Below are 17,957 nucleotides of genomic sequence, written 5' to 3' on the forward strand. Positions count from 1 at the left end.
AAATTTCTTTTTAAATAAAGAACGGGGAAAAGAAAAGAACCTAATAAAAGTGACTACTGGTCTGAGGTAAGGCACAAAGCAAAATGTCTTAAGAGCTACAAGGTCTGGTAAGAATTTCAAACACTGAAAACTCAAGACCCCAGAAAGATTAAGTACCCAGAAAAATAAAAACCCACTGGGATGTGTCATGCAGAAATGTTATGATTTTTAAGAAGCTGGGTGGCAAGGATTTGGGAAAGGGAGATGGCAACGGAGAGAAGTCACTGATCTTAGCACCGTTTTAAAAGATAGAGAAATCCACCATCCTATCTGCACGGCAAAGAACTACAGTCAAATTCTGATGTAAATCCAACAGGAGGCTGGTAAACCCACTGGAGGAGACAGGGAGAAAAAACAATCCTGTGTTTACAGCCTGTGATGGTTTCCGTGGTGTGAATACTGCCACCATGGCTGATTCCAAGCTGCCAAGAGCTGCCGGCACAGGGCGGCTCCAACACAGCACTGCAAACCACCTGTTCTGTCCACCCTGCAGCCGAGCCACTCCGGGGCGGTTTTCCCCTCAACTCAACTTCGCTGACACATAATCATTCTGTGCGAGACCCGTGCAGCAATTCGCAGAAGTCCACCCCGCCCCTGTTACGTTTAGCTTTCTCAACTACATTGCAAGGAAAGGGGTTAGATGTTGAAAGCCAAAGGGTGTCCAGGCATGGCTACCTATGTAAGTCGCAGAAAAAAACCAAGAATCGTAAGCGCCAAGAAAGCCTTCCTAAACCATTTTATGATTGTTTCCTTTGTTAATGTCCATTCTCCTTCTAAACCTGAAATGCCTTAGAAAACTTGATCCAAGATTTGTGTTTTCCCGGCAACCAACACTGGCTCTTGGGACAGTTGAGGCGTCAATGCAAGGATTAAATAACAAAGTGTCAGTGGAGCAAAATAAACAAGAACCAAGCTCCTGCCTGAGTCCCAGTGCCACTGAGAGGCAGCAGAGACGTGGTTTAAACTAAGTCAAGACACCTGGGCTCCAACCCAGCTCTGCCGCTTGCTAATGGGGTGCCGGTCCCCCTCTCAGGTGCAGTTCCAAATGAAAAACGAACAGTAATACTACGCACACAGGGTTTACCTTAGCTTGAATACGAGCACGTTCAGGCAACGCCTAGCAGGAGCAGGTGGTTGATCGCCTGCTTGGCAAAGTTCAGAAGGCCACCCTAGTCTGGACACTGGACCCTGCTCAAGTACAGCGCCAGGAGTACCCAGGAGGCCCGCCTCTGTGTGGGACTGCGGCTGGTCAGCTCCCTACGTTTCTTCAGAGTCTGTGCCCACTGATCTGCGGACATTGCCCCAGCCGCCAATTCCCTTCACAGTCCTGTCCTAGAGTCTCAGGCCCCACCACAACACGGAGACCAGAAAGTCCACCTAAACACAGTTTCAGAAGGAGCAAGAAATGTTGCAACAAACTAGAGGGGATCAAGCTACCAATCAGGCTCCTACTTGTGTCCACGTGAGGGCATTCGGCATCTTACCTCAACAGGAAGTTCATCAACAAACCAAAACAAGGGGCCCACTGATACTGTAAACAAACTTCGCGGGAAGAACCCAGTTTCTAATATTCAAAACTGCCCCCCACCCGCATCTTTCCAAATACACCTGTCTTCACGGTACTCCACGTGATCTTCTTTTAGGTTACGTGTCGCATGCAACTTTGTCTAGACATCTGAAGCAGAACTGCTATCAAAATAGTAAATATATATAGGGATGGGGCCGCTGGGGGGCTCAGTTGGTTAAGCCTCGGACTCCTGGCTCAGGTCGGGATCTCAGGGTTCGTGGGCTCCAGCCCTGTGTCCAGCTCTGTGCTGACAGCCAGAGCCGGCCTGGGGTTCTCTCTCTCCACCCCCCGCCTTTGCCCCTCCCCTGCGCTCTCTCTCATTCTCTCAAAATAAGTAAGTAAACTTAAAATATATATACATATATACGTATATATATATGTATATATATGTATATGTATATATATATATATATAGGTAAGCACAAAAGTTTATTTTCCAAAAGAAAGTACTACCCTTGAAATTTAGACGGCAGTAATATTCGTAATTTAATTTTTCCGCGAATTAATTGCCGTCAAGGGCATGAACTTCGTTACAGGTGGAAAACTTAGTATGCTCACTGATCGTGTTTCACGCTGGACATCTGCCCTCCCTCCACTTCCACGAAGTTTTCTACAGACGCACGTCCTCGGACGCGCGCACGCACGCCTCCGGCAAGGCCAAGACATTCAGAAGCAAAGGCCCCTGCTTGAAAGGTTGTTAATTCTGGGGGCGCCCGGGTGGCTCAGTCGGTTGAGCCTCCGACTTCGGCTCAGGTCACGATCTTGTGGTTTTGCGAGTTCGAGCCCCGCGCCGGGCTCCGTGCTGACAGCTCGGAGCCTGGGGCCTGTTTCGGATTCTGTGTCTCCCTCTCTCTCTCTGACCCTCCCCCGTTCATGCTCTGTCTCTCTCTGTCTCAAAAATAAGTAAACTTAAAAAAAAAAAAAAAGAAAGGCTGTTAATTTTGACCTCGCTACCTGTTAACTTTCTCCTAAGTATCGGCGAATTAAACGCTTCCGGAAACCCAGCCATGTAGCCACGCCCCCAAGCCGCTCTCCCTCGCTGGGCTCCTCCCCTCGGCCCCCCGACCCCCGCCACCTCCCGCAGCTCCTCGGGAAACCGTGGGTGCTCCTCCGACGGCCCCAGGGAAGCACCGCCCCTTCCTCCCGGCTCCGGAGGCTCAGTCCCGACCGCACCTCCAGGCGGAACGGCAGTCCCAAGCGAGCGGAGAGCCACAGTCGTTTCCCGCGGCGCGAGGCAGGTGCGGGGACGGCGGGTCACCGCCCGCCGGCCGCCCTCGGGCAGGCGGGGTCAGAGGAGACACCCAGGCCCACGGGCCCGGTTGTGTGGGTGCCGGGCCACCCCGCCGCCAGCCCCGCAGGGACGCTTACGCCGCATCGCGGCGGCCTCTCGGTGCGGGGGGTCCAGCGGCCTCCGGCGCAGCCGGGTCGGCGCCGATGGGCGCCCTCCAGGGGCACAGCTAGGCCGGGGCGTCTCCTCGGGGCGCAGCGCGGTCTCACGCCGGGCCGGACGACGGAGAGACCAGGCGGGGTGCGAGTCCTCTGCGATGCCGCCCGGCCCGGTCCCGGCCCTCGTGGGGGGCGCGTTCCCGAACTCCACGAAGTCCCCGCCGCACTCACCTCTCGCAGGTGTCCGCCGAGTCCACCTCCTCCTCCTCCGCCGCCATAGCCGTCGTCGTCGTCGTCGCCGCGCGAGCGCCGGACCGCGCCTCCCAGCCGGCTGACTGGCCGACTGAGACACCCGGCGCTGCCGCCGCCCTTAAGGCCACCGCCGCCCGCGCATGCGTCGCCCTCCCGCTCACACGACGCGGCGGCGCGGCCGCGCGCGAGCGCGCGCCCGGCCCTCCCCGCCTACACCCAGCAGCTGCGCATGCGTCCCCCGGTCCGGTGTGACCCGGGATGGGCGCTGGGCGGGGCTGTCAACAGAAGCGCTGGTGAGGCTCGCCTGGCGGCGTTTGGTAGTAACCGCTTTCAGTAATGACTTTGTGAATGCATCAAACGCTGGTATTAACTGTCCGTGCTGGGCACTGGGCAAGCATTCTGTCAGTGCCTTGGGACTGAGGCGCGTCACCTTCCCTGGAAGAGCCAAGATAGTATCCGATAGATGCTGCAAAGGCGCATGGAACTGCAGAAATGGAGGGGACTCTGGCCTTCCGCCGGCCCTTCCCTCCAGGTGGGTAGGTAAGGGGAAAGCGTGACTCGGGACCCTGCGTCGGGAATCACTGCCGTGCAGGGACCGGTCTAGGCGCTGCCAGAACCAGCAACTCCGCTTAGCCCCGCGCTCTGGACACACTGGAGGGGTGTAGAGTCAGTAGAGCTCTTAAGGGGGAATCACTAACGTAGATGTAAACATGCTTGAGCTGTTTTCAAGCCTGTAGCCATCAGATACTGTCTGGGATTGTGATTACACCTCTCCGTATTGCAGGGGCCGAGGGCAGGCTGCCCCAAATGTGCTACTTTGGCGTATTGATTATTTCACGTTATAAATACGTTTCTCTTATACGTTACTTAAGAGACCACCTGTGTAGGAAGGACACTCAGACCCTCCTCTGTCCCCTGAAAACAGGAAATCAATCGCCACGTGAAAGGTACCCTCTTTGTATCAGGAGATAAGGAGCCATCCTTATCACCAGAAATGTAGAGCCAAGAAGGCTTTATAAACAACCCTTGCTACTTTTTACTAATTTACTACCCCAGCCCACATTCTGTTTAGAATTCCTTACTAATTGAAGCTTCCAAAGTTAGGTTTTCTATATCCTGTCAATTCTTCACAGATCTATTGTCTCCGTCTGGAAAGTATAAAACCTTCCTGCTTTGGTCATTTCTTTAGGCCTCAATTTCATGATTTGGCCTCTGTAATAAAATGTTGGATTTTTTTTCTCCTGCCAATCTGTCTCATGTAAATTTAATTCTTAGTCCAGTTGGAAGACCTGTAGGTAGAGGAGAATTTTTCATCCATCCTTATCTACTGTGTGCCTGCTGTGTGTCCGCTCTGTTTTAGGAGCTGAGAAACAATGTATTGAAAATGTCTGAGAGCAGATCTCCCAACGTTCCAGGACAACCTGGTGCCCTATTTCCAAATCCACTTCCTTTTGGTGACCCACTATCCACTTAACCTTGAGCAAGCATGTTTATGTTAGATCACCAGCCCCTGCTTTGTCCAATCAGATAGTCAGGTGTGACATTTTTAAGGCAAGTACGTGGCCTGTTCTGAATGCTATTCCCCAGCTGTGGCATCTGAAAAACTAAATGCAGCCGTTATATCACCACGACTAAATGTACCATACAGGTTGATGACTGGTGCCCCACTGGTTCCAAGGTGGGCTTTAATTTCTAGCCCACCCCACCCCCTAGCAGGGATTTTTTTTTTTTTTCTTTAGGGAAAATGCTATCACAGGAACCTGGATCTTTCTCCAAAGTCTGCCAAGCAGGCACTAGCAAACCAGAATGAGGCTGAGGCATGGAGGGTTTTCCGAGGGCCCCAATGGCCTTGCTGACTTATAAATGTTTATAAAGTGCTGTAATTAAACAAAGTGAGAAAGTGAGTATGGTAGGGAGATAATAAGAAGGACATAGGATAGTAAGGGAAATGGTGCCTGGGTCAAGGGAAGGGCCTGGACATCAGCTGTTTGACCTTAGGGGAAAAAAATCACATGATTAGGGCTTCTTAGACTCTAACCTGCATGCAAACTTCCTGGGGGATATTTTTTTTTTTTAATGTTTATTTATTTTTGAGACAGAGAGAGACAGAGCATGAACAGGGGAGGGTCAGAGAAACAGACACAGAATCCGAAACAGGCTACAGGCTCCAGGCTCTGAGCCCGACGTGGGGCTCGAACTCACGGACCGCGAGATCATGACCTGAGCCGAAATCAGATGCTTAACCAACTGAGCCACCCAGGCATCCCTGGGGGATATTTTTTAATTGCAGATTCCAATTCTGTAGGTCTGGTATGTGGCCTGATTATTAAGTGAGATTCTCTGGTTTTTTTTTTTTTAATGTTTATTCATTTTTGAGAGAGAGAGCGCAAGTGGGGGAGGAACAGAGAGAGAGGGAGACACAGAATCTGAAGCAGGCTGGAGGCTCTGAGCTGTAAGCACAGAGCCTGATGCAGGGCTTGAACTCACAAGCTGTGAGATCATCACCTGAGCTGAAGTCAGAAGCTTAACCGACTGAGCCACCCAGGCACCCCGCGATTCTGTATTTCTAATCAGCTCCCAGTGATGCCTCTGGTCTTGCTATATGGGTCAGCACACGTCCCTTTAACAAAGCTCTAGAGCAGCCACTAGAACTTTCTGCAGTGATGGAAACAGTCTAAATCCTACTGTCCAGTAAAGTAGCCATGAGGCACGTGTAGCTATCGAGCATTTAAAATTTGGTTTGTGTGACTGAGTTTTTTACTTTAATTAACTTAAAGTTAAAAACCCACATGTAGCCAATGGCTACCATGTTGGACAGCAAGGTCTAGATTGTATACTCCTTATCTATGAAAATGAGTGTTTGAAACTGGATGATTTTCTATATTCCTTCTGGTGTCCTATGGTCCCAAGTTGTTTTCAAGGTGTGTATAGAGGGAGGGGATGGATGAGGGAGCAAGATGTTACAGATGTCAAAATTTGGTATGAAGGACGAGGGATCAAGAGCTCTACCATGGTGGGGTGGCGGAAGTGGGCCATGGTCACCTAAGGGAGGGATTCTAGAACTCAGGGGTAGAATTGCCCTCCAGAGACAAGAGACTCTGAGTAGCCAATGAATGTCAGTTGAACTCTTCAAAAGCAGATAAAAGGCCTTCTTTAGCAAGATACAAATGCCAGGCCATAAAGGAAAAGAGCAAGTAATATAACCACGTCAAAATTTAAAGTTTCTGTGTGGAAAAAAAAAAAAGACACACAATGAAACGCAATGCAAAAAGTTGAAACAGACCTGGGTTTAATGTCTTCAATATATAAAGAAAAATTAAATAATAAAAAAATATAAAATAGATTTTTAAAATCCTTCTCAAAAAATTCTCAAGTCATGAACAGACACAAGATGCCTATACTCATCTGGGATCAAGAGAATGGAAATTCAAACCATGATGACATAAGTAAAAAGGTTCATGGTACTAAATATTGGCAAGAAAGTGGGTCGATGGGGAATACTTCCACCCAGTCCATGGGAGTGCCAATTGATACAGCCATTTGGAAAACAGTTTGGAAGTGACCTGTTTAAAAAATGTAAAATTAATAAACCTTCTGACCAAGCAATTTAATTTCTGGAAGCCCAGCCCCTCTCATGTGCAGATAGAGATACATAAAAGGATGTTTCAGTATTTTAATAGTAAGAAGAAGGAGAAGAAGAAGAAAAGAAAGAGAAGAAAAAGAAAACAAAATAAGAATGCCCATGATTAAATAAATTCTGATACCCCCATAATATGAAATGCCTTGACAGCAATTAACAAAAATGAGGTAAATCTGTATTCACTAATTTGGAAAGCTCTCCAGAACATACCGATACGTAAAAAAAGCAAAATCCGTGAAATATGAGCCAAAAGTTGGTTCTTTGAGATTAATAAAATTGGTAAACTCCTAGCTAACTAATCAAGAAAAAAAAAACAAAAATAGAAATGAAGGCTACAGATTTGGGAAAGAGGATGTGACTACAGATCCTACCAACATTAGGATGATAATGAGGCAGTATTACAAACAGCTTTATGCCAATGAATTTGACAACTTAGATAAAATAGACAAGATTTTATCTTAAGTTAGAGAACATAACTTACCAAAAACTGACAGGATAAAATAAGAAATTTAAATTAAATTAAATTAAATTAAATTAAATTAAATTAAATTAAAATAATGGTGTCAAAACCCTTTAAGAAAAAAAGAAACTTGAACAACTCAATATTTATTTTTAAAAACGTGAATAGGGATGCCTGGGTGGCTCAGTCAGTTGAGCGTCCGACTTCGGCTCAGGTCATGATCTCACAGTTCATGAGTTTGAGCCCCACGTTGCACTTTGTGCTGGCAGCTGAGAGGCTGGAGCCTGCTTCAGATTCTGTGTCTCCCTCTCTCTCTGCCCCTTCCCCGCTCATACTCTGCCTCTGTCTCTCAAAAATGAATAAACGTTAAAAAAAAATTTTTAATGTGGATATATAATTCTTAAAAACTTCCTACATAGAAACATTTTTTTTTTTTGAAGAATTAAGCAATCTCCTCCAAGGGTGGGGTAAGATGGTCATAAATTCTTTACTCCTTCTCACACTGAAAGTTGGAGGCTATTTTCTCTCCCCTTGGGTCTGAGCTGAGATTTGTTGGGACCAATAAAATGTTTCAGAAATGATGCTGTAATTTCCAAGTCTGGGACTTAAGAGATCTGTGGCTTCAGTGTTTACCAATTCGTGTTAATTCCTCTCGAAAGTCCGACTACCCCGTGACCACCACGCTGTGAGGAAACTCTGCTGACCATGCGGCACCAGACTTCTTAAGATTTCTGGCCCAGCCTCTGCTACTGAATGCCCCCAAGTGAATGACACCAACCGACAACACGTGGATTAAAATATCTGCCCAGACGAGCTTAAGTTCCTGACAGAGAACGGTAAAAACAAAATAATGGTTGTTTCAAGCCACTATATTTTGAGGTCGTTTGTTATATAGCAATAGGCAATTGAATCACCTCTTCATCCCATAGGGATAACGCTTTACCTCACCAATGTGTGACGCTGCTATTTCATGGAGGAAATTAAGTAGTTGATTTATTGAGCTCCAGACTTTTTTCACCGTTTTTTTCACTTTTTGTTTTGAGGTAATTGCAGGTTTACATGCAGTGGAAAGAATATGGCGCGATCCCATGCATCCTTTACGAACAGTTTTCCCTTGCGGTAACATGATGCAAAACTGTAGTTCAACGTCACAACCAGGATATTAACACTGACCTAAATAAGACATAGGACATTTCCATCATCACAAGGGTCCCTTGTGTTGCCGTTTTGTAGCCACACCCACTTGCCTCCTGCACACACACCACACCCCTCCATCCTTAACCTCTGGTTAACGACTAACTTGCCTCTATGGTTTTGTCCCTTCAAGAAACTTCTGTAAATGGAATCATACAATAGGTAGCCTTTTGAGATTGACTTGTTTCTCTCGGCATAACTCCCTGGAGATTTATTGAAGTTGTCAAATGTGTTAGTAGCTTGCTCCTTTTTATAGCTGAATACTATTCCATGGTTGGATATACCACCGCTTGTTTAACCATTCACCTATTGAAGGACATCTGGGTTATTTCCAGTTTGGACCTTACAAATAAGTCTACCATAAAAATTCATGCACAGGTTTTTGTGTGAACTGAAGTTTTCATTTTTCTGGGATAAATGACAATGCAATTGCCAAGTCACAGTTGCATGTTTAGTTTTTTAAGAAGCTGCCAGACTCTTCCAGAGTGTCTGTACCATTTTTTGTTCCCACCAGCAAAACGTAATTGATCTAGTTTCTGCACACCCTCACCAGCATTTGGTGGTATCTCTGTTTTTATTTTAGCCATTCTGATAGGTGTATAGTGATGTCCCATTGTGGTTTTAATTTGCATTTCCCTGATGACTAGTGATGCTGAGCAACTTTTCCCATGCTTATCTGCCATCCATGTATCCTTTTCAATGAAATGTCTGTTCATGTGTCTTGCCCATTTTCTAACTGTTGAGTTTTAAGAACTTCTTATGTTCTCTAGATGCTGGTCCTTTGTCAGATATATGGTCTGCAAATATTTTCTCTCGTATGCAGTTTGTCTTCTCATCCTCCTCACATGGGCTTTTTCAGAACAGAGATTTTAATCTAATGAAATCCAATGTATTGATTGTTTTGAGGGCTTATGCTTTGATGTTGTCTAAGAACTCTTTGCCTAACCTGAGCTCCCCAAGATTTTCTCCTTTGTCCTTTTCTAAAAGTTTCATGGTTTTCATGTTACATTAAGTCCATGATTCATTTTGAGTTAATATTTGTTTAAGGAAAGAGGTTTGGGTCAGGGGTGCTGTTTGTTTATTGCTGATGGCTATCTAATGGCTCCGGGACAGATGGTACCACAGATAGTTTTTGACATACTGCTCAGTAGTCTCTTGTGCTCTTACGAAGGGCATATGATGGGTGAACAATGGTAGACATTTTTCAGGGTAAGGAGACTTGCAGGGGTGGATATGAAGGTGTGGTGCTTAAACCCCCTTTCAAGGAAGGGCTTCTTATCCCAGCTGCTGTGAGTTTCAGTGGCACAGCTTTCAGTCCTTTCAGGGAACAATTTACCTACAAAGAGCCACCTCACCAAGGTCATGCCACTCCAAGTAAAAGTCCCATCTAATGATGGCTGGAGGTAGGACTACAAAGGACCAACCATTTCTACCCCAAATGGGATGATTCAGCTGAGCCTGTTAAACTCCAGAACTCTTTGTGGCTCTGGTCAAGCCTGCATCATAGCTCGACTTCTTCCCAGTCTCACTGACCTCCTCCTTTCCATGGATGTTGATCACCAGGGCACTCCTGGAACATTAAACCCTGTCTCAGAGACTGCTTCCTGCAGAAGCCAAATTGTGACACTTGTTTTCGTTTGTATTTAATGATAAGCGTGGCATTTGGCTTAGGTGTTGACAAGTGAAAAGGTTATAACTTGGTGGGTTTTACACTATGATTATAGAAGCCAAGTCACGGTGGGAAAACTTTCCTTAGGAAATCTACTCTCAGCATGCAGCACTACAAATGAGGAAAGGAATCTGAAAGGCAGGGAGAGGACAGATGTGCGAGGTGAGATCAGCACATGCATGCGTGTATAAGAGAGAGAAAGATCACGAGTGAGATAGAGTGAGACCTGCAAGATGCTGTCTCCTCTGTCACCATGGTTCATAGTGGTTGCAGCACTAGGAAGGAGATGTGTAGGGCAGTATCCAGAAGTGCAGCAGGGCCAAATCTCCCCATCAACATTTGATCGAAAGTCAGAGAGTTATGAGCCGGAACATAATCCCCAAACTAGTACCGCCTCCGATTCTGATGTCCTTCTCATATTTTTATGACTCCTTAGAAAGCCCAGACTCAGAGAAAAGAAGTCATTGGGCATGATTGTCCAGTTTCAGATTCCAGTGCCAGTGAAGGTGGAGACAGGGAAAAGAGGGGAAAGGAAAACGCCACAGGGGCTAGCATTCAATTTCCAGTCGTGGCTTCCCCTGGCCCCAGGAAATTTGAAGTCATGTGATTTGGGGAGCGAAGTTGAACGGTGTTTCTTTCCTCCACCTTCCGTGTCACTTGATTATAATAGAAGAAACCTAGGTTTTTATTTTCAGTAGAATCAGTGTTTCTTAAAACATTTTTTCCTACCATATTTCAGATCTTTTAACCCTTATTTTCCTTCTGGTTGTTTTTTTCTTATCGGCGCATGCTGAAATATTAAGCATCCTCATAAATCAGGAGAATGCCCTCCAAAATGTTGACGTTGAAAATGTCAGTTGCCTTTCTGTGTTTGCACTTCTGAGAGCAAAACCCTTCTACGTAGTCTTTATTTATGCCCCCGAGCATGTGTAGCAGGGGCAGGCTTATGCAGTAGCAAGAAGTGTTCATACCCGGAATTGCCTCTGACATTAATGTTGCCTCTTTATTCACCCTCCTCACCATTTTGCAAATGCATCCTTCAGTTTAATACAGCTTATTGAATATCCATTCCATTTAGTCGGCACTTGTGGCAGAAAGCAAACAGCAACTGGTATCTTGGCTCTGTTACATTTTCTGACAAGTGGAAAATATCTGTTTGTGATGCAATAAATACTTGGTTCTAAGTAATTCAGCAAATTGGCTTATTTAGCTTCAGCTCTGCGGGGATGCACAGAGGGAACAGTTTTTACCCATCATTGATTCTACACTGAAATACGTTGATTGTCTATGCCCACAGCTGGAAGAATTTTGTGGTGGTATGAGTGAATGAGCAGTTAGTGGAAAGGCTGTTCTAAGTCATTGCAAAACCAGCAGTAACCTTATTGCTTACGTACATGGCTGGAGCCAGCCTGCTCTTATCAGTTGGTGAGTCTATTGTTAAATATTCAGGAATTTTTGAGCTGGATGTGAAACCTTGGAACTTTGAAATTGGGGACTATTTATGCCACAGAAATTGGCAATCATTTGAAATCAGGGCTTTTTGGTTTTTTGTTTGTTTGTTTGTTTGTTTGTTTAAGATCCGGTTTATCAACACTCCATTGCCTACTATACCGTAACATAGGCGAGTTACAAAGGAAGTGGCAGGTGAAGAAATTGAGGGTTCCCAAGAAAGTGAATAAACCCAAGTAAACTAAAACTACACAAGAAACAGATGACAAAATTATAACAACTTTGTGTAATGGTCAAGGTATACATAAGCATATTTAGACACTTAAAAGGTAGAGATCTGATTATTAAATCAAGCAAGTATAGTAATGATTCATGGAAGTGAGTCTCAAATAAGGCTTGTTTTCTTTTAAGTTGAGGTATACAGCACAAGTCATAATAATTACCACAAAGTGAACACCCCCACGTAAGCACAATCCAGATGATTGAGGAAATTTTGCAGGAGAAAAAGGGACACTCTAGGAAAGAGTAATGGAATAGGCAATCCAGGTAGGCATGCAACAGAAAAAACACCTATAGCTCCGTGACAGATATTTGAGCTTTAAGAATTTCAGTTAGATAATATAACCGGCTCTGGATTTTTATTTTGTTTTAATATCAAGATACTACAGATCAATTTATGAAGACTTTTTTTTAGCTGTGCCGATGCATATACACTTAATAGCCAAATTTAGGGCATTTCTTTGCATAACTCTTCTCCTTTGAGATTTGAAGGTATTGCTTAGCTATCCTCCCCTCTAAGTATAGCCTCGGATTTAATGTACCTTTGACCCTTAAACAATATAGGCTTGAACTGAGTGGGCCCACTTATATGCAGATTTTTTTCAATAAATACAGTAGAGTGCTATAACCACGTTTTCCTTATGATTTTCTTAACATTTTCTTTTCTCTAGCTTACTTTTTCTAGGAACAAAGTATATAATCCGTGTGACGTACAAAATACGTGTTATGTATATAACTGTTTATATTATCAGTAAGGCTTCTGACCAACAATAGGTTATTTGTAGTTGAATTTGGGGGGGAGCCAAAAGTTGTACATGAATTTTAACTGTGCAGGGGGTCAGTACCCCTAACCCCCACTTGTTCAAGGGTCAACTAATTTCTTCACTTGCCGCAGGGGAAATGGATTATTATGAAATATCTTTCAAGTTCAGTAGCATATCCAGTATGTATATTGCTATCTGCTACTTTTGCATTAACTCGCCTGTCTCCCAAAACTAACATTTAAACCATCGTTTACGTGCATATGTGCAAGTCTTGTGGGGGGGGAAGTTGTATATTAAAAGTGATCATTTTAATCATAATCAACACATGTACTTTTACCAGATTGAGTCTATCATTTTTATCATAAACAGTTTTTCTGTGCAATAAAACCTTTCAAACAAAAATTACAGTGTAGCATGTGATTATGCTGAAATGATCTACCAAAACGATTATACCCTTTTAGCGAACCCATCCTATAAGCCTTGTTTTCCTTCCTGGCATCCAGCAGAGCGTCCAGTTCTCCACATAGAGATCTGGTCACAGACCATTGCAGGAACATCAGGGTACTTGTCAGCAGCTGCAGTTGGCTATATTTCTGTTAATGTGCTTGCCAGTTTTCACTGGGGGTGATCCTATCTCACCTGAAGTATAATAGTTCCTGGAGAATAGAGATATGTTCTCCACTTCCTTTATAATTCCCAGAAGTACTTAGAACTATGCTGTAATCTATATACTGTGAGGACCAAATAAACCCTGCTTGTTGACGGAGTTACAGCTCAGGTGTAAGTACCACCTGCAAGGAATTAAAAATGCTACCTGATTAAGCCGATTGATCTTTCCATCATTCTTAACAGTTAATATTATTTCCATGAAACAAATGGGAAATCAGGGAATAGAGAGGTTCTGTTACCTACCACAACTCTACAGAGAACCGGTAGCAAGAGCCAAGAGTACTTTTCTCTCTTTGTATCATATGCCCTATGTTGGTGGTGACTGTCCCATGAGGTGGTGATGGGTTGATAAATGGCTATCCCACCATATGCCCCCTCCTCCCATAGCTAAGGCGATCTCGGGGTTGTGTTTCTAGCAATGGTGTAGATTTGCTTCCAGTTGAAAAGAGTAATGTAGCTGTTATGAAATTGACAAGACTAGCTTTGTTGGCCTTCTTAGTGTAGGGTAATACCCACCGAGCTACCAGCCAAAAGTGTAATTTAAAGCCATAAGGCAACTGTCACCAGCAGGGGCTCTGTTCCCATTGCCAGTCAACCCATCCAAGTAATGCTCTAGTCAGTAAATTAGAACAGCTGGGACCTCAGTTATCAACCAAATTTGTAAATCAGCTATTCACTTGGGCCATTTAATTATAAGAATGCTGAATCCACTCTTTTTCTCCAGTTCCACTTCTGAGGACTGGATCAAATGGATTATTTTTCACCCTAATTGGAAACCTGGAAATCAAGTTGGTCCGGTCATAGAAACATTATGAAAAATACCACCAAAGTTTAGGCTACAAAGTTTAGGCTCTTAACTACAAATCTCCCAATCTAAATCTCCAGATTTAGGCCCCAGAATTTCATTTAAAAATAAGCTAAAAATATGCTTTGATTATGATAGATAGATAGATAGATAGATAGATAAACAGACTAATATCCATGACAGATGGATATATAAATAGATATAAAGATATGCAGCTATAACCTCTTCCTTTTTTTTTTCTCCTCCTATCTTGTCAGCATAACGGTAATTTATTTGGTCAAAAAAAAAATGAAAACAAAGCAATTATCACTCTAGGTAAAATATACAGGATTTCAGTTGAATTCCAAAGCAAAAGAGAATTTAGGTATCTTGCATAAATGTTTAGCCATTTTTACAACTTACAGAATATTGATTGCCAGGTTTAGTTACCAGTTTGATCTCCTAAACCCCAAATAAGATATTTCAGCCTCCATGTAACTTCAGTTCTTAAACTTTTCCTTTAATAGTTTGAATTATCACTGCAATTTAGCCTTTACTCAAGTGTAAGACTTTTTTTCTCTTGAAAGAAAGAAAACAAAGAGATGTTAAATATTTCCTTTTGAATTATTCGTCAGTGCTCAAAATACAGGTTTAATTCAAAACCAGTGTTTGCACTGTGAATAACATATCAGGATTTGAATTAAAGAACATTGAGTCTATGAAAGAAATACAGTGTTGTTTTAAATTATGGCTTCTTTAAAATATAAATGACTTAAAATTACATTGATATAAATTTTTAAATGTATTGAAAAACAAAAAAAATGGTTAAATATATAACACTAAAAGCACATACTAGAATCTCTTTATACTTGTATAATTAAATATCCCTGAGTTGGGAAATATAAAAGTAAAAATTTCTCATAGCAATCAGTTCCCTATGTTGCTCACAAAGAGACCATTACCCAACTTTACCTATAACGATTTGAACAAAATAATAAACGTTCAGCTAGTAAATTGAATTCTCAGAGTTGGAGCTATAGTCCAACAGTAGATCCTATGGATTTTACTAGTGACTCATACTCTGTTCTTGAGCAGAAGCAATATGTGTTTAGAAGGTGTTGATAGAAGGAAAGGTAAATGAAAAGGGAGGCAGAAGAGAAGTAAGTAAAGAGAAGGGTCTTGCCTTTTCTGTAATAAACTGCCCTAAGAATCACCATGCTAGAAGGCCAAGATTTTTCTTTAAAACCCCCCCCAAAAAAAAAAAAAACCCACAAAAAACAAAAAGGACATTGCCTTTTCATTTTAAAACCCTTTTCCCAGCAAAATATACATATAGAAAAGTACACAAAACAAACAACTAGCCCAAAGCTTTATTATACAGTGAACATTCATGTTATTATCACAAGGGTCAAGAAATGGAACATTTCCATGTTCCCAAAACCTCCCTTGTATGTCACTCAATCATTGCTCAAATCTCTAAAGTTAACTCCTCTCTTAAGTTTTAACACCATAGTTTCGTTTTGCCTGGTCTTAACTTTGCATAAACAGCTTCATAAAGAATGTGAGCTTTGGTATCTGGCTTCTTTCATACAACATTCATCCATGTGATTGCAATTTCCTATAGATGTTCACGTCCATTGTCAAAAGACATCACAATGTATTGATCTGTGCTATTGCCCTTTCTTTGATGACTGACTTTGTGACCTTAGAGCTGTTTGAATAGTTTATTAGCTTGTGTATTAGCTTCGTGTGCCTTGATGACCTATCCTTTCCCATGGGCTTTAAAAATACACCTTTATTTAAGATATATTAGCCTTGATCAAATTCTCAAAAGGGAAGTTTTAAAACTAATATTTCCAAAATAAGTTGTACTATTGTTAATTATTTCATATTATTTCCAAGGACTATTTAAATAGCAACAGTTGTATGCTTTTACCTGGATGAAAAGGGGAGTGGTAGGCAAAGGAGACGGAAGAAAACTCAAAATACAAATACAAAATACTTATTTATAACCCTAGGAAGAAACATCAGACTACTCAGATTGAATACACATCTTACAGGAAAGAACTAAGGGCTATGTAATGTGTTGAAAGCTTTCAACGTTTCCACACAGTAAATAAAAAACATAGCTGCTTTCAAAGATGGGATTTGTGAGGCACTGACACTCTCTGTATCAGTTCGGTTCTTTGGCTTCAATCACAGTAACTCCCTTGAGCCATCTTAAGCAGGAAGAAAAATGGACCTAAAGGAACCCAAGGGCAATAGGGTTCAAGGGAGACTGGGTAATGAGGTCAGCCTCTAATGAGGTCAGAGCCTGGAAAGACATCCTCAGCAGCCACCTCGTAGCAAGCAGAATCGACCAGTCCTACCAGTCGGATGGAATGAAACTAGTTTTCAGTTTCTTTATTCCTCAGCTCAAGGTTCGGATTTAAGGAGGGAGCAAAGAAATTGCTTTGACTTGGGTCAGCTACTTTCCCTTTAGCTGGGCAGAGGGGGTAGTGGAAGGAGGAGAACTTCGGCGATAGTCCCGCAAGACCTTATGCAGTGGCCGAAAGGTAATCATAATGAAGGTAACGCAGGGGCGGATAAGAAAGAGAAACGGATACAGAGAAGCTCGAAACCACTAAAACCTACTGCATGCTCCTACAAAACAAGTCCCATTTTGGATCCAACATGGGCCAATGGCAATCGAGTCCTCTGCTTTATGGACACAGTTTGGGAAATGCACAGTTTATGGCTTTATGGCCCCCACCGTCTTCAGGCTTGTGGATCGTTGGGATTACTTCTATTTCTAGACTTTATTTCTGGGCATCTCTGTCCTGAGTTTTAAAAATTAGGGGCGCCTGGGTGGCACAGTCGGTTAAGTGTCCGACTTCAGCCAGGTCACGATCTCGCGGTCCGTGAGTTCCAGCCAGGCTCTGGGCTGATGGCTCAGAGCCTGGAGTCTGTTTCCGATTCTGTGTCTCCCTCTCTCTCTGCCCCTCCCCCGTTCATGCTCTGTCTCTCTCTGTCCCAAAAATAAATAAACGTTGAAAAAAAAAATTTTTTTTTTTTTAAATTAAAATACGGGCGCCTGGGTGGCTCCGTCAGTTAAGCGTCTGACTTTGGCTCAGGTTGTGATCCTTCGGTTTCTGAGATGGAGCCGCACGTAAGGCTCGACGCCGAGTCCGCAGAGCCGGTTGAGGATCCTCTGTCCCTCTCTCTCTGCCCCTCCCCTGGACGCGCACGCGCGCGCACTCTCTCAAAAATAAAATAACCATTTTTAAAAAAGAAAAATAATTAAAATAAAATAAAAACCGAAGTTGCAAAAAGTCAGTGGAACTCCTTGGAGAAGAGCAGGAGGAGAAGGAATCCTCACGGTTGTCACGCTTCTGTGAGTTGCACCTCATCATTCTCAGAATGGAAAGTTTCATTTATTTTTGGATGAGTATATTCCCATCTAAGGTTTTGTTTACAAAAACGCTGATAAAAAGATGGAAAGGAAGGCCTTGCCCTTTAGGCTCTGTTACCCGTAGAGACTGAAAGCCCTTCCCTTTTATCGGAATCGTTGCATGAGATTTAAAAAAAACAAAAAACAAAAAAACATCTCTCTGATCGCTGTATACTGACTGGTAAAAAGAAAATGATTGTTGGAAGATTTTTCTAATTCAAACAGGCATTACAGAGTCTATGATCACTGTGCCTCATGGAGTTAATCTGAAAAAAATATAAAAGTCAGTGTGGCCACAGTAACATCCATCATCCCTGGTGCCTCGGGCTGTAATTCACTGAATTGTTTTGCTTAGAGCAAACTGCCATCTGTGAA

General features: G+C 43.3%; 2 protein-coding genes across 2 annotated transcripts in view; one reads left to right on the forward strand and one right to left on the reverse strand.

The window, feature by feature from the left end:
• ABHD5 (abhydrolase domain containing 5, lysophosphatidic acid acyltransferase) overlaps window positions 1-3,405 on the reverse strand; it is a 29,689-nt gene extending 26,284 nt beyond the window's left edge. Inside the window, exon 1 of the mRNA XM_047875029.1 lies at window positions 3,224-3,405. Coding sequence (XP_047730985.1) covers window positions 3,224-3,270 — 47 coding nt within the window. The 5' untranslated portion in view covers window positions 3,271-3,405. The remainder of the gene's footprint in view (window positions 1-3,223) is intronic.
• The window catches only part of ANO10 (anoctamin 10), a 270,273-nt gene continuing 255,713 nt past the window's right edge, over window positions 3,398-17,957 (forward strand). Inside the window, exon 1 of the mRNA XM_047875024.1 lies at window positions 3,398-3,776. The gene's annotated coding sequence lies outside the window, so the exon portion shown is untranslated. The remainder of the gene's footprint in view (window positions 3,777-17,957) is intronic.

This window comes from Prionailurus viverrinus, chromosome C2 (genome assembly GCF_022837055.1).
Source record: "Prionailurus viverrinus isolate Anna chromosome C2, UM_Priviv_1.0, whole genome shotgun sequence".
Taxonomy (NCBI): domain Eukaryota; kingdom Metazoa; phylum Chordata; class Mammalia; order Carnivora; family Felidae; genus Prionailurus; species Prionailurus viverrinus.